Consider the following 26,000-nt stretch of genomic DNA (forward strand, 5'->3'; position numbering starts at 1 on the left):
GCTTCTACTGCCACTGCTGCGTGTGATGTCTATTCCGTCTGTCCGCATTTATTAAAAGTTGTCGCATTGCTAATAAAACCAGCCTGAATATCACAATGTGTAACTTTTTGTGCTGTTCTTTTTGATTGGTTTGCTTTTACAGCTGTATGTAAAGTGTTCGCTATGTTTGCAGAACTACCTTATTTACATATTTGTACATGTTTTTCAACACTCATGCATTCAATTCTTTTGCTACAATCTGATGAGTTTTTGCTTTGCCGTAAGCGTAATTTCATGGGCTTTTTTATACAAAATCTGTAATTAGGTCGTAATTTTATTTTGGCCAATTTGGAAAATTTATTTAATCATTTTGATTTATTTTTTGCTGTTTTCAATTTTTTGCAATCAGGCCAATATGCGTCTTACCATAATTTTAATTAACGTTTTGAACAATGCACTTTTTCATGTTACAAATGCGCACAATTAATTAATTAATTAATAATTAAAAACATCTATATACCGTCTTCGTATGTCAGAGCGCCAGCTCTTTAAATCATAATTATCTAGATAACTTAAGAAGATATATTATTGTTTTTTTTTTTTTTTCAAATATACATATTCTTTAAAAAGTTGTTGAATTCCGCCCACCATTGTTTCGAATCTTGTGATCAAAATCAGGATACACTAGACTTAAGAGCATCCCAATGAAAACTTAGCTGCATTTTCAATATTGGCAATTCGTTTATTTTTATTTAAAAACTTTCAATACTTTCATGGATAATTTGCAGTTTTTTTAAATAATCAACGAAGAACTTTATAAAAAGTAAATAATACATATTAGTATTTCATTTGAATGCTTAATCTAATGTTGACTTACTTTTAAAATTGTTCAGTGTGGAGTTTAGCTTTATTCACCACACACACACAGAGAGAGAGAGAGAGAGAGAGAGCTTCTCAAAGGATGAAGCTTTCACTCTCTCGCGCGCGCGCTCTCTCTCTCTGTCTCTCTCTCGCTGTTTCAGCAACCTGAAGTTGCAGCATCCCGTAAGTCAGTTGAAGTATTGCGACGAGAGCAGCAACTGAGCCAGCGCCAGCAGCGTTGATATAGTTGATGGCATGTCCTTTTGGCAGGCTGCGTTCAGCGTTCAGTTCGTATTTAGACGTGCGTGCGGCAGGAACAACTCGGCACTTGAAGGCCCAGCAAAAGAACGCTTCGCGCTGGCCACAATTACTGGCGAGGGCCACCAAGTGGGCAATAGTTGAAGAGTGTTAATAAGCCAGCGAGTGTCTCTAAGTGCGTAGTGCGCGGAACACGTGCATGTCCCAAAGTGGCTGGGATTACTGGAAGACAGTCTGTCGAGCGACAGTGTGTGTGTGCGATTGTGTGTGTGTGTATAAAGTGTGTTAAACAAATTATTTACGAAACACTTACGAGTGCTTCACGCAAAAGGATTTCATATACTGCCAGCCGCAAGTTTTGCTTAAAGGATTAAAGCATCTCTCACTGGACGAGGTAACCTAACCAGCCTTATCTCTAGCTTCTGTTTAGCCAACTTTGTTACTTCATTTTGTGGGCTGTCTTTGTTTTTCGGCCAAACTTTAATGCGCCTAACTGTGTTTCATACGCTTTTCTTTTGGTTTCCCGTTGTGTGTGCTGTCCAGGGAGCTATAAACTAAATCAGCTCAACGGCAGATAGTCCCCCCTATGTCAGTCTCAATGTATATGGGGCTTGCGATGCCCTTTGTACCCGGAGTCGAGAAATGTAACTTTCAATTGGTTCCGACATAGATAACACACGGCTCGAACGTTTCGAAATGGGGCTTAGGGATATCAATGATTCAACTGTTTGCTAAAGTGGATCAATTTGAGCCAAACTGAACTTTTTTGCTTCAAATATTCAGAATAGAAAATGTAGATAGTTTTCAAATATCTTAAATTTAAAGTCGCTTAATCAATGCCTCAACTTTGATTTAACATTAAATTAATTAGTTATGTTGCAAAACCACAATCTAATTTGTTGAATTTATATATTAATTATGTATGTATATTAAGAGTTTCCCAATAACATGGCAAAAAATAGAGTTTATTCATTTTCATATTATTTAAATTAAAAGACAAATATCATGAATTGTTTAGACTTTTTGCTTTCAAAAATGTTGACTATTTAATAAATTTAAAACGCACATAAAAAACAACAACAATTAAAAGTAAAATGGAATCCTCAACTACTTTTTGATATCCCTTTAATTTATATGTTTATTTAAACGCACATCGTACAAACATTTAAATAAATTGTGCATTTTTCAATGCAAAGAAACGCTAAGTTTGGGATTTTCATGCAATAAATATTTATTTACCGTTTATTTGAATATAAAATAAAATAAACGCAGGGCAGTTGTATTTAATTTAAATTTGCAAAGTGGCACTCGACCTTCGTATTGACATTTATCTTTCAATTATTTTTAGTAATTTTACTATTATTATTAAGCAATTTTAAGAAATGATCAGTCTGCCTTGAAATTAATATATATTCTTTTCACATACAATAATTAAGGCACAAGGTAAAAACGAAGGGAAATCAAGATTAAACGACAATTAATTTAAACTTATTGATAAAACAAATAATTGATAATTTTAATATTTATCGATTGTATTTATAAAATCGATAATTATTGCAAGTATTTGGTAACGAACAATATTCTTTTGTAAGTACTAAGTATTGAATCGATAATATGTGATTTTAAGAAATACCTATTAAATATTTAAGACTAGTTTTTAATTTCGAGCAAGTATTTCTAAATTACTTTTCATAATGTTGCTTTAGGAGTTCGAATCCTCTTTCTTTATAAGTTTTCTACATTTGTTTCTTGTTTTTAATACTATAGTCGGGATCAACTGAGGTTTGATGAGAAAGTTTTTAAAGTTTGGAGAGCGTATTTATACTTCGCTTTTTATTGTTTACCAAATGTTTTTTATTAGTTTGATAACAAAAAAAAAACTTAGTTGTTAGTTTGTTTTTAATGCGTTGATACATTTTGTGTATATTTGTGCTTGGCTTGGCTGCTGGGGACAAAAAAGGTTTAATTTATGGGTCCTTAGATTGGCTGGGGACTTTGCCTAAAACCATTCATTTCGCTCGACCCAGTGGGAGACACAAAAAACTTTTCGGTGTTGTCAACTTTTGTCACTTTTTATGCGGCACCGAGACATAAACACAACATAGTCGAGAGTGCCAACTGCAGAGCACCCTCAAGACGAGTGTAGTAGTAGAAGTAGTAGAAGACAAGTCCTTATGCATTTATCAAATTTTTTATGGGTGACACGTGCGCGATTCGAAGCCGTTCCGAAATCCGTTTTTCGCTGTTATCCTGTAATTGAGTTACGACTGTGTATCTCAAGGATGCCAGGAGGCCCAAACGGCCGTAAGTTAAACAGCCCAGACACTTGACGGCACCGCTGCACTTTTGCAGTCATATATATATATATATATATATACATAGAGTCTGGGAATGCGACTGATTGAAACGGCCAATGTAATTAAGGCTCAGTCTGTTGCCACAGGTCTGCCGTGGCTATAAAACACGCACACAACTTTGGTGCCAATGTTGGCCAACAGGAATTAAAGCATAAACTACAATTGTGCACGTCCTGAGGTTTACGACCCTACAAAAACCCCAGACGTGTACCTCGTGTGTGTGTGTATGGTTAGGGGTAGGATGTCTCTAATATGGTTCACTTGTGCTGCAACTAAAGTTCAACTGTGTCTGTAATTTGCTTTGGTAGTCAGCGCTCGTTGTGGCGTGTAATTTAAAAAAGAAAAAAAAAAAAAAACGAATTTGCTGTCGCTTGGAATTGGTAATCAAAATTGCGAATGCGTCGTCTCTGGTGCAACGAGGCGTATGCGCAATATGAATATTTAATCTGATAATTCCAAAATGACTAGCAATAATAGTAAAATTATATTGTTCGCATCATTGCAAACATCATTTAAGCGGAGCAATTTTAATAAAGACACAACGCACATTCAGAATGCAGCAGACACTAAACACATATGGACTGATAGTTCTTAATAATTGTATCCCGGCTGAGGGGACTACGACTCCGAGAACTTTCAAGCTACTCATTTAATTCATTCATTCATTTGGCAAAAGAACATTTTGTATCTTTTTAAATTTTTGCCCAATTCTCGTAGGGTACTCGGTAAAATGCTGCTCTTATGACTGCGAGTTGATTACCAATCAATCAACTCAGTCAGGAAAAAGAGATATATTTTCAAAAATATTTAAGCTCGCGGCCCACGTATATTCGAGTGCTTTCAATTGCTTGTCAAATTTGAAGCGCCGCGTTCATATGATAAAGAATAATTAATAAAGTTGTCTAGAAAGTTGTTGGCAAGGCTTTGGCAAGGCAATTTTTCGCTAGCATAAAACAAAATATTTAATAAACATTTTGGCATAAATGTGAAGCGATGGCAAAACGGTTACCAGCAGCACCGAAATTACAAAAATTCCAAGAAAACTGAAGGATTTAAGAAAACATAACGAACAGCACAGAGAACGCTGCCTGGGGCAACAGGCTCGACTAGTCCTCGCATTCTCGTGGGTGTTGCGAGTGCTGCGGATGCGGATGCGGGTCTGTGCGTTCTGCGTTCCATTCCGCTGACTTCTCAGGCTTCGGGCAAACTCATTGACAGGAGCAGCTGCCGCTGCTCTCAGGCCTCTGTGACCTACTGACTGCCGTGTAGCCTACTTTCCGGCGCCGGCGGCCAGGTACCAAGCGGATACTGCGCTTATGGGCATGTCCTGGCTGTTGCTGCTGCAACTTATCCAGCATCCTCATCCTCATTTTCGTCCACATTCTCATCGTCGCCGTCATAGTGCAATGCTGTTGACAGAATTAACTGCAAGAAAAATACTTTGCAAATTTAATTAAACAAGCTGCATGCTTGCCGCTCATGCAGAGCCCCTGACGTCAGCGTCTCACTTGCCCTCTGGCGGCAACTTATAAATATTCTCCATATGGTCATATATTTATACCCTTTAGTCTTAAGAGTATTATTAATTTGTCAGGCAAAATGCAATTATTTGGGTCTTTCACACAAACAAGCATCGTGTGACTTAGATTAATTTAGTTTGAGAAATTGGTGAAGTCATAGACTTTATTATATTTTGATACATATAAATATATCACTGCCATTGCTGTTCTGCTTTGAACATATAATTAAATAATTTATACTTATAGAACGAGTATACAAAAGGGAATATACAATCCGAAAATGTTCCCTTGTTTCAAATATACGTGTTTTATAATATATAGTTCGGATAGTTCAGCTTTTTAGCATATAGTCAAAGTAGCTGATGTTAGGTTAATCTACTAGAATAAATAGAAGTTCTTGTAATTAAAAAAATTCATGCAAATAAAAATTATAATATTTGCTCTCTTAGTTAAATGAATGGCCTAAGTAACGCAGGCAACTAGCATTCTGATTGGAATAGTAAATAAATTTAACGAATATGTATACTTATATATTATTTTATAGAGTATATTATTGTCGACAAACTGTTATCCTCTCTGATTGATTGTGTTCATATCTCAGTCTCGTTGATTGATAATTATTCTGATGACTTCATTCCGATGACTGTTTATTGTCACATTGATAAGAACTTCGTGATACATAATTAACTTTTGCATGTGCTTGAGGACAATGTGAAGTTATTTTGTCCAAAACTGACTGATGCTCAGTTACAACTTATCGCAACTTCCTTAGTCTATTATCAAAATTCCAAAAGACATCGTTTTCTTCTAAGAATTCGACAGACAAGCATCGAAATGCAATCAATTTTAATTCGATGGTAGGGTATTTACCAGTTTGTTATAAATGCTAGCACCCAAAAAATAGTATAAAATTGTTGTTTTACTTTTTTCAAAATATGAAAATAAATGTTTAAGCTGGTTGTTAATTTGCCTTGTAAATTTTAATCCTCTTGAGAAGCCTATGGTAAAATTTTTCAAGATAAAAAACGTTAACGTGAACAGCTACATTTTATAAAGTTCATTGCAATTAACAATTTGCATGTTTCTGTGGCTGCAAAAGAAATTCTAACAAAGCTTCAATCATGTCTACTTTTTATTCTCTTGACAAGCATATGGTTCAATGTTAAAAAGAAATATATGTTTACTTGTTGACAGGTGCTACTCTTAACATTTACACTTTTATCCTCTTGGTAAAGTTCGTTGCAATTGTAAGTTTACGTTTTTTTAACAAAAGTCTTATAAAAATATATAAATTTCCTTCTGAATTTATTTGCATTTAAAAAACATTTTCTTCAATCATGCCTAGCCCAGAGCTTAAACCAACATCAATCTGGCATTTCTCTCAATTCATTGACAGTTATGACATGCCACAGGCTTATCATCATATATTTCTACAGCTATCTATCACACCCATATTTCACAGCAGTATGTAAAACTTTTGACAATCGCTTGAACTGTGAGTGGGGCCATGAAAACATTTAACTGCTATATTCATATATACATATGTTTAGTGCTTACTTTTCTGCAGTCTCTCTTTTAGATGTGCAACATAAATCAGAAATTGCTTTACTCACTGCTCCCGCCCTGCTCCGTCTCCTGCCCCCACCCTCTATGTGCCGTAAAAATAAAAAATTTGTTCAACGTTTGTCAAGAAAAAAGTTGTTTGAACTATGAGGACGACAGGGAGGGGTGCGCATGAATGTATTTGCTTTTTGGCATTGGCAGGAGGTCTAAGAAACTATTTTCTTTTCATTTCCATCTGCAAAGGCAAGCACTTATGACATATAATAGAATATATATGCATACGAAAAATAAAGCATAAAAGAATGTTTTGCTAGGGTGAACTTACTTTTGTCCAGTTCTCAGATATCCCAAATATATCATATTTCACATTTGGCTCGAGAGCCTCGACTTCTACAGGCCTTAACCCCTTACAATTTTCGCAAATTTAAATGACATAATTAAATTTTATGGAGTTAAAGATGTAGTTTTAGAAGATTTAAAAGCCTTTACTTCTCTTGATGCTCATTTGCCATTCACTTGGATTTTTAATAAATAGATAATATCTACAACAGGTTTTATCTCTACTCAAATTTTACAAGTTACATAAGATGGCCTTTTTCTTATTTATTTATTTTTTTATTTATTATTTCATTGCGACGATGTTGAAGACAAATACTAATAGCGCTTCTAGGTCGGGCTGTGCATATTGGAAAATATCTAATTTAATATCATTTACGAGCTGCAATCAAAATATATGTATTTGCAATTTGATTTCGTGTCGAAAGCAGGCAAAGCCGTTTAGTCAGCTTCACAGGGGGTTTTTAATTAAAAGCAAATATGTTTGCTTTTAAGTTAGCAAAACCAGACAAACATTTCATGGCCATAAAGCAAAGGTTTTACGATAACCAAACCACGCCCATCGCCACAAAATGTTTGTTTAGTTTCGGTAGGGGGATGCAAATGTTTACCTGGTGAAGCATTCATGCTATTTTTGTAAATTTGCTTACATCACTTTTATGTGCATTTTATATTGTAACTTTATGCAAAATAAATGCCAGGTACATTAGGTTTTACAAGTTTATAAACATGTTTAACTATAGGCTAACAGCTATGTGTATTAAACTACGCTTTGTTTGATTTCTTTATGGGATTTAACTAGTAGTTAATATCAAAGTGCCAGTTAACAACTCATAATTGCATAAGGGAACTGACAGTTAAATACAAGGTTTGTATATAGACGAGTCGACTTAATTGAATTAAGCTTAAGTCTTTGTAAATTATTTAAAATTTAATCATTGTGAAATGTTCCTTAATTTCATTAAAATGTATTAATTGTTCTTAAGCCCTATTAAGCTTTTATTATTCTTATTAAATATATAAAATATTTCGGAATGCTTGTATTATTTTTTTATATCATGCAAATTTAAATCTAAAGTATTTTCCGTTCGCTTTCTGTACGGTAGCTTAAGCTTAAGATATTCATTCCTTTTCATAACATAATATTTATTTACAAAGTAAATATTGTCATATTTATCAAAATACTTTTTTAACTTTCATGTTTTCAATCAAATTATAAACAGTCTTTTATAAGGAATACAAAAATATATACAAATTAATAACATCAAATAAATAGAATTTATCAGTAGTTGTTATTTTCATATTCGCTTAAGTTATTTATTATTATTAAATTATTTATATGTAACATGTTTTACATGAATGCCCAGGCTGGAGCAAAATAATATGATAAATCGCATAAATACAATTCAATTTCGTGAGCTCCTAATTTTATGCCCAACAAATGGCCACGCCCAGCCATAAAGTTGCAACATCTGCCAAGCAGGAATCAAAAGAAAAAAACCTACATAGTAAAGTGCTTATAAATACCTATATACATAATCTCATTTGGCAACGTACAATGATTTCTAATGCGCTGTCTTGTCTTTTTTTTCTTCTTTTTTTTTTTGTGCTGTATTCATAATTAGATTTTTTTATTCTTCTTATGGGGCGTGGCATTTGCTGAGTTGGCATTGCCACGCTGATGTACTCAGCGAATATCTTACCGATTATGCGGGGCTTCGCAGAGGCGGAGAAATAAATTACGGATTTCTGGCTATTATCATGGGAGAAATGATTTACTCTCGACATTTTAACTCAGTGCCAAAGTTTATTTTTGTCTTTGCGTGCCTCTTTATAAGAGCTATTTGGGGCCACCTTCATAGTACAATTCATAAGTATTTATATAAAATTGGACAAAGATAGATTTGTGTTTCATTTACACCAAAAACATGATCTAGATTTTGTTAGTCGGAATTATTAGAATACCCATATAAATAAATTATTTATAGGTGATATATTTTTAATTTTAAAAAAGGAAATTTAATTAATCTCAACCAAGTAAACTCTTGTAATACAAAGATTTTTATTTTAATCAAAAGAACGTTCTACTTATACATAATAATTTGCACTTAGGTAGGTTTTGTGTCATGAAGTGCTCTCTAAATGTTTTAAGTATTATGCACCAGTATTAAAAATAAATATAATATATAATAAAGACTTAAAAATGGAATAATCACCAAAACCATCATGAATCTCGAATGGAATTCGTGAAAAAGTAATTCGTCTAAAAGAGAATGAGGTGTAATAATGAATTATAATTGAGCATTATATGAGTTAACCTGATTTATTTGTCTTTTGTACAAATAAATAAAACTCATATAATGCTCAAAATAAATTGACACAGCACAGATCAGATGAATCAAGCTTATATAACTTGCTGCCAATTTGTTTGGCCTTGACTGCAGGCAAATCAGTTTGTTGCAGTTGTTCGCATAATCAATTTTCTTTGCTGTCGTCTAATATCGACTGATAAACTGATTGGCTTTGGTTTTATGTGTCCATGTCTCTGCTGTGGACAATGGCGTTTTGACCTTGTTGCGCTCCTTGCAGTCATGGCTTACTGACACTAGACACAAACATACAGACAAACTTCCTGGCATTGATTTTGCCTTTAATTTGGTAGCCAAACAATGCGAGATGCAAACTTGTATATTTATGTCTGTTCTGTTTGATCAGTTGCCAGTGCGCTTTTCACATTGTTTTATTTGCCTTGTTTTTTGTCTTATTTTCTTTACTTGTTGTACAATGTTTTTAGTTTGCGCAATGCCAAACTTTTAGCCAGGCATCCAGCAAGTTGCATTGTTTTGCGAAATGTTCTGCACATACTAAATGATTAAAAGGAACTGTATGCAACAAATTTGATATGATGTGTTGTTAAAGTTGCTTTTAAATCTGCGATATCTACATATTCTGATTATATACTGAATATATACTAAATCGATTACTTTTCTTATTAAGAAAGGGTTTTTTTTAAAATGGGGACTCTCATTCCATTTTGATTAACATGTCTTGCCCACAATGATCAATATCTTTAATATACCTATCAATTTATTGGTATTCATATGTGAACAGGAATGTGTAATGGTTTTAACCGAATGTTGAAGTCAAAATGATTCAGTTCTTAAAGTGGCAATCCATGAAAGCATCAACGAGCTGTTGATTGACTGGAAGTTGAGGCCAAAAGTGCCAACAGCAGACGGCGCACAATGCGGCTAAGACAAAGCGCGAATCAAAAGCACTCAAGCACGCCCTACTCCTATCCTGCCCGACCGCTTTCAGCGTCCTCTGACTCTTTGCAGTCAATGAATGAAAATTTCCGACGAAGCAGAGATTGATGACGCACTTGAAGCTGTGCCAGCTTCAGTTGCCTGGACTCGTTAACATGTCCTTGTACTCCTACTCGCACTGTCACTGGCACTCACTCGCATAATAATATATTCACATAGTCTGACTAGTCAGATATATGGCCGGTGAGTCCTTCAGTCCTTGCCAGTTGATTAACCTTCAACTGAATGGACCTTTCCGCAGACTTTGTCGTCAGCTCACCGCACTTAACCAGCATTTTGTTATTTTGACAGCGAGCACATGGCTTGGTGCCTAAATTTTTCCTCAATGCTATTACCAGAATGCGCAAAAGTGCGGCCAAGTAAAAAATTTGCATAGCATGCAAAGTGGTAGGAATAAAAAAAAAAATACGAAAGAAAATAAAATATCATCGTTAAATGCCCTGCAAGTGGCAACGATGCCCATTCGACTGCTGGCCATAAAAATGCCTCAACGATGTGATATATTCCTGCTGGTATATAAATTTATATATACGTATGTGTGTTTGTGTGTATTGTGCGTGAGTGGAAAGCTTTTGATAGAAGCTTCTTTTTTTGTACTTATTTTACACAACTGTGCAATTTTCTTAAATTAATTCTCTTGGTTTTACGGTTTTCATCAAGATCTTGACCTCATACTGAGCCAATTTTTTTTCAATGTTCTATCCTCCCTTTCTCTCTCTAAAATGTTTACTTGAGGGGGATAAGATCTTATCAGGAAATACTCCTTGTGGATCTTTATGCTTAGAAAATAGTATTCTCTGAGCTCGTAAACTATATCACATCTTTAAAATGTTAAATTATTCACTATTAAAGTGTTCTCATTTAAAAGTCCTGCCCAATTGCTAAATTTCTGCATTAATGAATCGTGTGCTGGCAGAAATGTATTAAAGCAGTGCTAAGAAAATGATACTTTAAATATTCGTCAATATTTGGCAATAACAAATAGTTCTTTTTATAGAAAATCTGTTATGTTATTGAAACAAAAAAATTAAATTCGCAATGCAATTTGAATAAATTTCTGTCACAATCACGCAGAATACATAAATAATGTCTAGTACAACTATTTATTATTTCAAATTACGCGAAAATCCAAACTTTGACCGTTGAAAGTGAAACAATTTTTCTTTTTGTCTTTCAAAGAAGCATTTGTCACTTTTGCATCTAAGGGCGCGTGCTATTTATTTGATACCATAATTTTTTCCCATTTCTTTGACTATCAATCAGCACAATCTGAAAGAACAAAAGTTTTTCCTCATTCCCCACAAAGCAAGCGCTCATGTTTAATGTGGGTTGACTGAAGAATTTCTTTCAAATTTGCCCCAAACAACATGGGGCACTGCCGAAGCAGCTGTCATATTTACATATTTGTCATGGGTCTCATGTTATTATATATTTGATTCTAACAATACCCTCTTGTACATATTAAATTAATGGAATGTCGAAGTCGAATATATGCGACTTTTCTTTTCTGTTTATGGAATTTATGACACCCGCACTGTTCTCCACAGTTGCTGTCGGAGCTGGGGGACTAACACGCTAGAGATGCGCATATTAAAAAAAACACGACTTTAACGAGCACCATTATTATATTAAACTCACAATAATCAAATCAATATTTTTCCAAAATGAAACATAGTTTAGTTAGAAAGCATGTTTTTAAATTTAAATTTTGTATATAAAATTATTATGTCATTTTGTAACAATATTTGCAATAAATATATTTTTATTTCGTTCATAGTATTGTATTTGTCTTATTTTTCGTATCTACATGTACATTTGTATGTGTACATTTGTTTTTTTTTTACACGACATCCCGTCACAAGAAAAATAACACGCAATCAGCTCTAAAATGTTGGAAGGAGTTAATTAAAACTATTTACTTACGAATTAAAAACCAGTTAATTGGCATTTATAATTCATGCTTGGGGTCTAAAAAGAAAGATAAGAATAATTACTTGAAATCATTTTACAACTTAGCGAACGATATGCCATTCTTAGTTTTAGATTCTTATTTAATTTACAGTTTCCTTAAAGTATGCTACAAAATTTTTGAAATCAATTCTAGATTAAAATGGAGAACAGTATAGTTTTTTAAGAAATAAAACCTGGACCACTAGCATATTAGATAGCATAGAAAACATATTGCTGCGTTTAATAAAACTAACATATATATCGAATATTTATGTGATGAATATCAATTTTTGACTATCAATTTTGAAGTATTTCTTTGCGCTGTTTAGACACATTGCCTACTGCAACGAGTCCATGACCCACATATTTTATGTATTGTCTCACTTCTAAGCAGACACATTACTTTTGATTATAACCCAATTTCGGTTTACGAATTACTTTACAAGAACCACAACTAACGCGCCAACCAACTATTTCATTCCCTTTGCAGTCAAAGCACCAAAAGGATATGCAAAGCAAACCAAAGGACGCGGATGAGTTATTCTGGTCTTCGCCCTAATTAAAAAGCATTTCGCGTTGTGTTTTTGTCTAGTGCCATGGTTTTATAAAGTGAATTTAAACATAAAGTAAATGAAAATAGTAACAAACTAACATTAATATTACAATTTGTTTAAGTGCTGAAGTTTTGATTGATTTGTGAATTCGCATTGATAAACTTATAATAGTGAATGGCTAATTGAAATTAAGTTGGGCATGCGGCTGCTGTTACCACAACTGTTGCATGCAACATGGATGGCGAAAATCGGATTATATTAAATGTGGGCGGTATTAGGTGAGTACAATATCTAAATATCGCTTTTATATCATATTCAAAACATCTGCTAAAGAATGTTTTAATATTTTTATCTAAATATATGATTTATGTCCTCGCGAAACATATCTATCCTGTAAGCCTAGAATGCCCAAACTGTAAGAAATATTCTTTTTTTTTTGGTAACTCCCGTTCAGAAAGAGTAGCTCACTTTCTGGTAACGAAACCTTTCATCTTTCCGTTAGTTTAAAGTTTTTCTGGGATACCGAAAAACTTGCAGAGATTCGTTTACGATAGGTAATTAATATTTTTGATGCTTTTGTGCGAATTTAAAGAGGTGCAAATGATTTAAACAGGCTTAACCACATTTAATTACGTAAAGCAAATTAATGTTTTATTGCTGCCAATGTAGATGCCATTGGTACATATTTTGGCAGACCGCGGTAGAAAATTAACTACATTGATTTGCGTGTATTTGGGGTTTTTATTTCCAGTTGAGAGGACATTAAAAAGTGATGCTGCCAGCAAAACTAACCACAAATTGTTAAAACAAGGGGAATTAATTTCGAAATAAATTTCACTTTTTACGCAGCCGTAAAATATACATATTTAACGTGAAAAAATATCGCGAGCTTGGTGAAGTGTTCGATGGTGTAATAGCTGCTCAAATTAGTTATTAATCTTATCTCTCTTAATCTCATCTTATCAAGATGATGATTAGTTAAACATCAAGTCCAAATTATTTGTCCGGAGAGTTGTATATAAAAACTCGTTAAAACACTTCTTAGTTAAAAAACTGGATATATTTTCGAAATGAAGTATCAAAATATACAAATACATTTTCCACATAATTTTCTATTTAGAGAGAGCTCACATATTCACGTCTTTTGATTTGACTAAATATAAAATTCCCTGTCTTATTGATCGAAAGAGATTTTTGTGCAAGTTAAGAAACCAATATACTCATTTTGACATAAATATACAAATTCAGCTTAGAAAGAGGTGCACAGCTAGAGTCTATACGGACTATGTGCGGGAAAATGCTTTAGCTTAGCCTTAATGTACGAATGGCTCTACTTAACTCGCATATAGCATACATACATATATAATGCTATATTGATTTACACATGGAAATCGCTTTACGTTGCGTTCTTTTCCGGCCCAAGTGGAGCATGGTGGGCAACTAAGCACTATGTGGGTTCCGCTCGTGGGGTGGGGGTAAGTGCTGCAATATGTATATGTCACACCACTCGAATGTTTGTTTAAGTATTGTGCACAACTCTACGGCTGCATAGTGTGTGTCCGTGTGCTTGTGTGTGTGTGTGCGGCATGACGACGTGTCTGGGACTTCTGGCTTCTACACAGAAGCACAAGGGAAGGAGGTGAGCTGCAAGCTTTTGTAGCATACTTATACGGGTCAGAGCTGCCCGGCTCTTTGCCTGGCTGCTTGGCATCATGCTGTCACATCACAGCTGTTTTTAGCACAAATACTACACACACATGCAAACACACACACAAATACTTACTTTATGTTTGTATTTGTGTGTATATATTTCGCTAAATGTTGTTTGCTATTTGTAAAAGTTTCGCATTGAATAAAAGTTTTCGCTTTAAGCTAAAGCAAGGGCATAGACAATTTGTGGGTCTTGTCATGCCCTTACAAAAGGGTATTATAGTTTTGTCTTGAAATGTGACAGGTATTGTATTTGGCAAGATGCGAAGCGTGTTTGCTTCTCTACTAGAGCCTTGTAAAGCATGTAAAGGATTCTGAAATAATTGTAATTGGAGTTTTTCTTTAACTGACGCGGCTTATCGGGTTTTCGATCAATCTATAATTCTAAGATACTTCGATGTCTTACACTATGCAAATAACATATATGTATGTAGAATGATTGGCAATGTATAAAATCTTATCAAAAATGCCAAATACACAAGCTTATAAGTAAACAACCATATGATGATAGTTTGATTAGAAGTATAGCATATTTAAAATCGATCGTTATGCCTAAAAATGGAGTAAAAAATAGTAATATTAATATATAATAAAAATATAAATACCTATCAATATTTATACATTTCTATTCACTTTAATATTCACTGAATCGTATGGAAATTTGATTTAAATGCACAATGCACAATATCGAGTTATTAGAAAGGGTTTACGAATATTAGATCCGATGCTAGGCGTGTTAAAAACAATATTTATGTTTCTATAATTATCTAAATTATTTCGTAGGTGAATTATTTTAAGGTTATTTCAGGTAATTAATACTTTTTAGACACTTACCATGTAGTATTTGAAGTGTCAAGTTCAGAAAGTTTTGTAAATTAAAGATAGCAGTTGGTTTTGACAGTATTTATCTAAGATCAAAAGTCTTAGAAAAGTTTCTTGGGACAATTAATTCTTATATAATTTATATATCATTGGGTAAATAAAGTTAGCAATTAAATAATGTTTTTATTATTTCAATTTAATTTTTCTAAAGATATTCAATACATGTTATTAGGTGATGTCAAAGAGATTTTATTAAAAGAAATGTTCAGTACAAATCGTAAACTTTGGGGTTCTATATTTTTCTTCATTTCAAAGTATTTTAACGCAGAGAAAGCGTATTTAGTCTTCGTTGTCTTTTTTTTCTTCTGGTTAGTTTGCCAACTTTCACTTAATCATCATACGAAAATAATTCATTCTTTTTTTGGCTCGTACGAAAATAATTCTGGTTTTTGTCATTCGGAATGTAACTGTCAGTAAGTCTGTGTTGGGATGCGTGATTCTTATCATTGTGATTACGTGGTGCTCTCTTTGTCATAAAAAAGCACAGTGAATGGGCGGTTATGTTGTTGGCTGGAGGGAGGTAGGGGCAAATGGCATACATGATGGGCGCTCCATTGCTTCGCTCATCAACGCAGACAATTGCGCTCTGATTGTATCTGTGGTAAAGCGCACACACACAGTAATACACACACACACACATACACACACACACACACACACACACACACACACACACACACACACACACACACACACACACACAGGCAATAAAGTTTCTGCTGTGGTTGCTTTCAACACAAATACATTATACTTAGTGCCGTTGGTTGTCGTTGTTGATGTTCTTGTTGTTGTTGTTGTTCCTTGTGCTTTTCCATTCGTTGTCGCCATTGCGGTTTTTTTTTCTGTTGGCCTTTGCTTTTGCTCTGCCGACGCTCTGTTTGCCTTGCCATGCCTTTGCCTTTGCCTTTGAATCTTTGATATTGTGTGCGAATTAAACGAAATGGCTAATGAAAAGTTTAACAGTCAATAAATAAAAGAGGCAGCTCCACGAATAGCACAAACTGGGCGGACGGTAGTTGTGGATAGAGCGTGCCTCAACTGATAAATATATATATATATGCGTGTGTGTTTGTGTGTGCTGCTCCTGACTAACTTTTCATACAAATTCAATTCAAAATCAATTTGAAGTCAACTAGTTTTTTAATTAAACTCATATTTAATGGAATTTGAATACAATTTTAGCGGCCTGTATATTATTGCTATATTCATATTTAATATATTTTGTTTAGTATAAGGAACTAAGCAATAATTTGTTTTTAAACTGCACACGGAAATATTCTCCAATCGTATTCATTTGAAATTATATTTAATATGAGTTTTTCTATATTTTTTATATTTCCTCAAATGGGAAATATGCATACAATTTTATTAGGTAATATAGATTTTTTTTTTTAAACTATTGGGCAATATTAAATCATAACCTCATTTTATTAGTTTTTCATTAAATATAATATTTTAAATTCGAAAATTCAGTTTGATTATTTAAAGAAACTTTTATTTTTAAATATATGAATTTGTTGAAATTTTTGGCTACATTACGGTTCAAATTTCTAAATTAATTTTTTTCTTCACAAACTGCGTCTCATGTAATATTTTATAAATTTAAATTCAAATGAATATTTTTATAAATTTATTTTAAACATAATATTTTATTTTTATTCTAAGGACAGGTTTGTTATGTTATATTACATTACCTAATTTTAAAATAATATTATACTAGTTAGCGAAAAAAGTTGATTTTAAAAATAACATTATTTTATTTTGAATTATACTTTTAACAATTTATTTTTGAACAACCAAAGAACCCACATTGTTTCCTTACCCCATTGCTCTGTTAATATTTAGTTTAACAAAACGGGGGAAAAACTGCTGACAAGAATCTTGCGGCAAAAACGCTGTCGCAACAAAAAAAAAAAAAAAATGAAAAAGAATTAAGAAGAAGACATGCAAAATTCGTGGCATTTTAAGCGCTGAAGCAGCCGCTTAGAGCCAAGTGTCAGAAACAATGGCACAAGGCAACCTCCACAGACAATACCCAAAACCAGCAACAACAACAATAACAACAACAAAACGGACTTACATAAGGAAGGAGCACAGTACAGGAACAGTCGGTAACAGGAACAGTCACAACGAGCTGACAAAACCGCAGGCAACAAGGAGCACAATTTAAAAACAACAGCTGCGCATTTTCCTTCTATAAAATGTAACAATAGAGAGGAGCAGATATGTAAAGCTCCTAGGTGACAGGCCACGATATACGATGTATTCGCGATAAGAATACAAGAAGCCTTGCTGAAATCCTTTACATCTCATTAATTACACTTTGATAAATTACAGTAAATTACACTATGATTATAACCTTGAAATAATATTATTTGAGAACCATGGGGTGAAACACCCCATTTGTTTGATAATAGTTACAGGGCATACCAAAATGAAACAAAAGGATCCCAAAGTGTAGGCGCGAATATGAGTAATAAATAACTTGGCTGCTACTTGAATATTTTTTTATTCGCCTGTGCCTGACTTTGTTGTGGTTTCCTGTTGCCTTCTAACTGTTTACACTGGCCTCCTGGTGTTGCTGTCAATGCTTTGGCTCACGCTTCATTAACTTCTTGTTATTTAATACACTGTCCTTTCGAATTTCCGTTGCGTATTTTCTGGCCTGTTGTCACTCTATCAGTGGCTCCTAAACACCATTAGGTTTGCAAGGAACGGGGGTGGGATAGGTCTATGGTAAAATATCTGTGGTTGAAATTGAAAAACAAGTTTGGCAGAAAATGTCAAAAAAGGGTTCTACAATAAATAAAGACCCTTAATATATTTTGGGCAGCAAACTCTTAAGCTGGCGGACTGTAAGTTGACACTATTTGAATGCTTTTGTGGAATTTTGTCAATCTTAAGTCGGAAGGATGGGATTTTATTTTTTCCACGTGCACTCAGTTATAGAATCGTTTAATACATTTTTCTTTAAAATATTATTTTATATATGTTTTATATGTAGTTGAAATTATATAATTTAATCTTTTTACCCTTATGTATAATTAGATATTAAGAATTTCTATCGTTGGTATTTGAATTGAATTTGAATGCGGTATTAAACATATTTTATCGTATAAATATTTATATTTTAAATATGATGAAGAACACAAAAATGTCGGTTTAATAAATATAGAGTAAATGAGATATATCAAGAATATCTTAAATAGATATAATTTTTGTGCTTTTGACGCTTGAGTTTATATTATATTATATTTAGATTTATTTATATGTTTTGCGAGCGAGTTTTAAACACATTTTAAACATATTGATTTAATTGAGTATATAAATGAGTATAGTTCACGGTGATTAAAATTTCTTTATTGTTGAAGACTTTTGTTTTTTGCTAAATTTATGCTAGCCTGGCGCAATATGAATTTTAAAAAATGTGAGCAACAGTAAATTTATGTTTAAATATTTATAAATTTGTTTATATTCAAAGCTTCAAATATTATAAGTCTCAATCGAAATATGAAAAAGGCTTAGTATTAAAGAATATATGCCAGCATAAAAATGTAGAGAAAAAAAATTCTCATTGTTATATTTTAATCTCAAATTGGTATTTTTAAATTTGTTGCTGTTGACGCAAACCGATAGAAATATGTATACATATAATATATATAAATATGTATATATAATATATGTACGTCCAACAGCTTCCGTTATACAATACTTTGGGTTAACAGGCGCATTGTTGTTGGTAATACTTTTTTGTAGATTGCTTGCGGGCGTGGCTGTTGTGTGGGCCATGTTTATATTTTTTGTTTCCTTTTATTTATGTTTGTTTTTGTTGTTAATATTATTGTTGTTGTTGCACGCACAACGGCACACAACAAAGGATACACAGCCACAACATCATGTTGTAAGCCTTGTCAGCTGGCGCATACGTGTATGTCGCTGGCGTCCTTGTGCAAGAGTTTCCACATTCCCCTTGTACCGGACCAGTGCCCCTGTCGCCCACTTGCCACCCCTCCCTCGCTAATGTTCCATTACTTGCTTACGCTTGTGCGTGTGTTATTCTACCAGCAATTTTAATGAAGCGCAAAACCGCTGAAATACAATTTGTAAAGCAAAGCAAAAAACTCAGCGATGGCAGAAAAAATAATATACAAGAAAATCCCAGAAGAAAAGTCTACTCAAAACTCGACAAAATGCTGGTAAACAGTTTTTTTTTTTTTTGGCAATCGGTGAGTTTACTTTTAGCCATGTCCCCGCTGCCAACATCCAAATGAAAATGGCGTACAAAATGTACTTTTTTTCGCCTCTTGTTGTTTTTTGAGCATCTTTTGTTCGCGTATTTTGTGCGAGTTAATTAAAAAGGGTTTTCGAATGTGCCCGCACTGAGACCCTTCACATATTTTAATGTTTTACAATGTAGGTGCGCCCACAAGCAGAAGTTATGTGTGGAAAAGCAACTAAGTTAACAACTGTAACATAAAGCTTATGACGACGAGGACGAAAATCCTAATTGTCAGGCTCTGATAATATTTTTGTAATGCGATGTTATCTTAAGGTGTTTATGGTTGGGCGTACGAAGTACTTACCGTAAAAGATTTTAAATTTGTTCGCATTGAAACAACATTTTTGTTATTTGCGTCATATAAAAATAAATGTATTAAACAATAACATAAATATTTAACCTAAAGTCATAAAAAATAAATTCAATAAATAGTTATATAAAATATAATAAATAGATATGATTACTGAACTGAGATCTATTAATTCGAGAATTCTATTAATCAAGAACAAAATTATAATTCAATAAAGTATTGAAAAAAGCCTAAGCAAATTTTAATAAATCGTAAAAAACTTTAAAACTAAGGCCGTTTGGATTGTAAACAAAAAAAAGTTTCATACAAATGCTTTTCGCGATTTTTCCACAAATGCATAAGGTAACTTAAGTGAAAATGTCAGCTTCCTAGCTATTACGGTATGGGCTGTGCGAGATTCCCCAATCAGTCAGTCAATCAGTCAGGACAAGCCGTTTTATATATAGAGCTTACTACAGATAGTAATGCTGTTCAGTTAAAATAACGAACAATCAATTTCCAATCAATATATTGTCTTGTAAAAGCCTTAAATGTAAGCCATATTAATAAATAAATGTTCAGTATAAAGTTAACAATAGCCTCGTAAAAAAGCTGTCTAAAAGGCTTTAAATAATCTTATAACGTATACGCCCAAGCACTTGTTTGTCAAAATCAAAGAGAATGGCTAAATTAAAAATAAAGAAAAAATACACAAACAACACCTGGTACACTATGCTAGGTTCCATCATAATATTTCATGCTGTTCGCTGTCAAGTTTATTACCTGTTGGCAGCTTTGTGACAACGTCATGTTTTTTATACCCTGCACACATAAAGTGGATGAAAAAGAGGCATCAGAAATTTATGAGAGTGTGTGTGAGCACATGATGACAATTACCAGAAACATAAATCGAGCGAGCATTTAGACATTATAGAATCGTACAAAAATAACATGCATTTTTATTGCACTATAATTAACAACTTTTGAGTAATTGTCTGTCTGCAGCTGTTTATTATTTTAAAAATGCAAAGCTTTCAAAAATCCTATAAAATAGATGTAATCAAATCATACAATTTTCAAATTTATAATATAATAATTTTAACGTCTGTTTAGAAATTGGAAATAATAATTTTTTTATACATGAGTTATTAATTAACTTTAAATCTGGATTATTGAATTTTAATTGTTTATAGGGTAAAAAGGGTAAAAATAGCAATCTATATCGACTAAAATGCAATAAAGCCAACTACATATCCGGAAGATTTTATACATGAGTTATTAAGAAACTTTAAATCTGGATTATTGAATTTTAATTGTTAATAGGGTATCTGCTAATCGCAGACTCTAGACTAAAGCGCTCTCTTGTTCATATTGCTAAGTGTCTGAAATTCAAAAAGATGGTTAATAGTACGTGAGCCTTGAGCGCTCGTCGCATAGAGTCATGTTGCTGCTGTTGCATGCCGCTGCGTTGTTTGCCGTGTTTGCTTTGTGTTTGCTTTGTGTTGTTTGCATTTGCCAGCGTCTGGTGCTGCGCGGCTGCCTATGCAAATATTTGCAACAGTTAATAGCCAAGAGCGCTGCAATGCCAACTCATCAGCAGGCTGGGCGTCTAGCCTGCTGGCCCACGGCATTGCCCAAATGGCAGAAACGGCAGTAGGCGTGGTGCTGCGCACACCCATATCCACACGCACCCACCAATGCGAATGCGTCCTTCGCTTTCGCTTTATTCACATTTCCGCATCCGTCAAATGGCGCGTGCATTTGCGACATGTGTAAACAGCTACAAAGGCTGAACAACTACAACAACTACAACAACTTCAACAAAAGCAACCACAACAACAAAGAGAAAAACTCATAGAATGCATCGCTGCATTTTGCGTTTACATTTCCCAGTGGCATCAGAATTCGTCAGCATCGTGTCGCTATCTACTTTCTAGTTGCACTTACTTAGTGCCACATCGTTGTGTCACATTTCTATACCCTACCCGCACCGAGTATATGGATTTTATGTCCAACTGTGGCAAGCACAAACAGAAACATAAATACTTAAACGCTTTATATATGTACATATATTTGCTTAATGCACACACATTTTGTTTTATCAAAATATAATTTAATTTTAGAAATTCTCTTTTTTGCTGCTCAAATATTCCAAAGTAATGCTCTATTCCTGCTCTATTCTGCTTCTTAGCCCTTCACTTTTTATTATAATTCTAGAGCATTTAATTTTCGGCCGACCTCATTTTAAGCCCCTTTTTACTTGTCGGAAATTTTAAGTAAATTTTCACGCGAATTGCTTGCATAAATCGATAATGTTAAAATTGACATTGAGATGCGAAGTCTCAAAAAAAGTATGTTGAACATGGCATTTTTAGTGAATCAAATTTTGAGCTGAAACCCTATAGATTTTGAATATGTCATGAAAATCATAAAAAAAGACTAAAAGTTATTCTAAGACTTACAAAACAATAGCGTTAACATTTAAATAATGTTTTTAATTGAGAGGCAGATTTGGGAAAATTACTTTTAAGAAAATTTCTTTGCTTTAATTAATAGTAGTTCGTTAATTTTATTGCTCATGTTCTGAAGGTTGATTTCAATCCATTTAATAATGCAACAAATTAAAGTAAATTACAAATTATATGAGTCCGATAAATATTTTGTACTGATTTTTGCATTTTTGTCCGTTTTATTATCCTGTCCATTTATCAGAATTAGGTCATCGAGCCATAAATTGGCGCATTAGCTGTAAAAGTGTAAAAACTGCTTAACTGTGGTTAAAAGCGAGTGACATATGCGGTTGGGAGTTTGTTAATAGGGTGGGGTTGTAGGGGCGGGTGTTACGCCCAATGCTGACACACACAGCTGCCACATTGATAGGCACTTTATATATATTGGGTTAAGTGCGATGCACTTATGACTACAAACGCACACACACACGCGCATGTTTTAGAGTGTGTGTCTAAAATGTAATTCTGCGCTAATGCGCACTTGAACCACATTTCTGTGTGCTTTTTTGGGTCAACCAAATCCCACAAGTGCTTGTCAAAACTAAAATAAATCAAAATAAATTTTCACGAAATGCTTAAAGTGAACAAAAAGGCAGTTAGCAAAGGGAATTTACTAAGATATAATTTGTAGATAACTGCAATCGAAACCTTTTTGAATTTGATCTATAAAATCTATAAAATATATACCATCGAACGTCTTTAGGTGAACTCTGTAACTATATGCATTACAATCTGATCCTAAGAATGCATTTTATGAAATTATCCTAATGCATCCTAGCTTATATTATATTACATTTTGTTAATTTATTTCAAAAAATATAGTTTTTAAATTTTTTTGTCTCCAGTATTTTCGTGGTTTTCAAATCAAGAAAAAATATTGGCATCAGACGACAGAAAGAAAATCAATTATACATTCTATGCAAAGGTTCAACTGGTTTTCTTGAACCCAATTTTGTTTCAAATAAATTGCCAAAACATAAATTAGTTATGTAATAAAAAATATTTCAAGAAAAAGTTGATGGCAGGAGCAAATTATTATGAATATTTTTTTTCATGCATCTCCAAATAAAGAAGGAAAGATAACCATAAAAAAACATGATGATGCGACTTAAGATGTCAGAGATGATGATGGGGAAAATGTCTTGATCTGCGTTACTTACACAGCTAATCCCCGTGGGTGGTGGTTCCTGCTGGGCTGTCTAAGCCTTTGTTAAGACAAGTATTCGCCGCTATCGCTGTGTGCTCTTTGTGTTTGCTTTCTTTTTTATCTGCAGCGCATCCCTGGCCATTTGACGCTTAATGATCAAGGTCGGCCAGTTGTCCCTCTTTCATTTTATTTTATTTTTATACTCTCTCACAATGTTAAAAGAGTATATTGGTTTGTTGTAAAGGCCTACTGCCCTCCTTCTATCCGTATAAGCCCAGTATCTTTGATGCCTCCGAAGAGACTTGAGCATCGAATATAGTTTTAGGATTATAGGATTATGGAAACATTTATATATTCTTCAATTTAACAGCTAGCCTAGCAAAATTTAGAACAAATAACTGATGATATTCTTATAATGAATGATCCATGTAATATTAATATTATTTTATATTTTATATAATTATTACTATCAATTTTATTATTATTTTTAATGTTATTTTTCTTATTATTATTATAATTAGCATTATTATTATTATTATTATTATTATTATTATTATTATTATTATTATTATTGTTATTATTATTATTGTTATTATTATTATTATTATTATTATTATGATTATTATTATTATTATTATTATTATTATTATTATTATTATTATTATTATTATTATTGTTATTATTATTATTATTATTATTATTATTATTATTATTATTATTATTATTATTATTATTATTATTATTATTATTATTATTATTATTATTATTATTGTTATTATAGACTGTGAACGAGTGTTATGTGGTCGTTTATAGCCTATATTTTTTAACATGCTTTTGTTGTTGCTTGGCAGGTGCCAGCTAATGTCAGCTTGGTGAAGCTATTGTCTATGTAGTTTTTTTTTCAGTGTGCCGCATCTTCGTTAGGTGCTCGCCATTGGCTCATTTAGACCTTTTGGCAGAGCCATAACAACGTAATCGAGTGTATACAATGCGATAAAGTCGAATTGCTGGCACTTAATGTCAGTCTAAAGGCAGCTCCAACAACAACATCAACAGTGAAAAAATGTTCTGGCAAATTGGCCAACTTTGCGCTTTTTTCGTAATCCTGCTCGTCCTTTGGCTGCCCTTGCAGCCACGCCCGCCTGCCAGTCGCCACCCCTGCTCGCCCCCTTTCGTTTAATGAAGTGCCAAATGCTAAGTTATAGTTGCGGTCCATAGGCATCATAATTGTAATTGGCCCTATATGTAGTCGCACGTGTTCGTGACTTGGAACGCAGACATATAGCATGGAACATAACCATGAAATTTGACCACTTTGCACTAATTTTTCGATGACTTGTAGATAATGAAAAGGGTATGTAAGACTAGCTACTATAATCTTGCATATCCAAGAGTTGCCTACATTTTAAAAATTAATTTACTTAAATGTCTTTAACATGAAATTAATACTTGATCTCAGTCAAAGTTGGACCTGTATATAAAGCTTAAATATTTATTACGAAATTTGCTTAGAAACATAACTTATAAAATACAAATAAAAAAATGTTGTTGTATAGATTATTGTCAAGAATAATGTTAATCAAAATTCAAGGTTCTAACGATTTACAAAGCCAGTTTTAGTTTTTAAATTATCAGATTACAATCTGAGTATTATCAAATACCGATTCCTCGTTATTTATCTAATTGCATCTATAATATCTTCTTGAAATAGCCCAACTATTTAAAATATTGCGATAATTAGCAATAGGTTAATTGGGGTAATGTATGAAACAGAGTCATATAATAAGCAAATAAGTCACTTGGAAATTCAGTTTTGTGTACAACAAAAGTGGTATCTTTTGGTCATGCACTCGGCCAATGTCATGTTTTACCATTTTGTCTTTCCCACCGGTTTTGACACATTTAGTGCGCATTAAGCGTGGTTTTCTGCAAAAAAAAGCTGGTTTTCAATTATGCTTTGTGCTCGAGTCCTTTTGGCTGGCCACGGCAAAGCCGTAACGCTCTGTCGTACCTGTGCACTCGGCTCATTGCGCACGGCTGCGCTTTTGGCAGTTCCAAAGGCAGTGCCTCTTGCCGCGCCTCTCCCTCCAGCCCCTTTTTTGCCTGCCATTTGGAAACGTTAACAATTTTTGTAGTTCGCATTGTTGGATTTTTATTTTTTAACATGTATTTATATTTGAATATGCATGAAATTGGCATTGTGAAAATCAATTTAAATGGCTGCCATGAAAATAATATCGTATACGACATGTGTGCCCGGGCGTTTTGTGTGTGTTGGTAAGGGGGGAGATGGGATTTAGGTTATTGAAAATATATTGCATTTTGCATTGGCGGGGTATTAAGGGTTGCCAATGTTCAAATGGCATAAAAACTACCGAAGTGGAATTAAAAAAATACATTAGAATGTTACACTTGACTTAAAGATACCCTGTAGACAGGTTTTAAGTAAATATTATAATATATGTATATTTAAAGAAAC

The 26,000-nt window shown here is 33.4% G+C and overlaps 1 protein-coding gene across 1 annotated transcript in view; it reads left to right on the forward strand.

Annotated features, from left to right (window-relative positions):
* Positions 1 to 1,215: 1,215 nt before the first annotated feature.
* The window catches only part of LOC115762991 (potassium voltage-gated channel protein Shaw), an 89,797-nt gene continuing 65,012 nt past the window's right edge, over positions 1,216 to 26,000 (forward strand). Inside the window, exons 1-2 of the mRNA XM_030705377.1 lie at positions 1,216 to 1,492; positions 12,641 to 12,982. Coding sequence (XP_030561237.1) covers positions 12,939 to 12,982 — 44 coding nt within the window. The 5' untranslated portion in view covers positions 1,216 to 1,492; positions 12,641 to 12,938. The remainder of the gene's footprint in view (positions 1,493 to 12,640; positions 12,983 to 26,000) is intronic.

The sequence above is a fragment of the Drosophila novamexicana genome, unplaced genomic scaffold (assembly GCF_003285875.2).
Source record: "Drosophila novamexicana strain 15010-1031.04,08,12 unplaced genomic scaffold, DnovRS2.1 tig00000689-arrow-pilon, whole genome shotgun sequence".
Classification (NCBI taxonomy): domain Eukaryota; kingdom Metazoa; phylum Arthropoda; class Insecta; order Diptera; family Drosophilidae; genus Drosophila; species Drosophila novamexicana.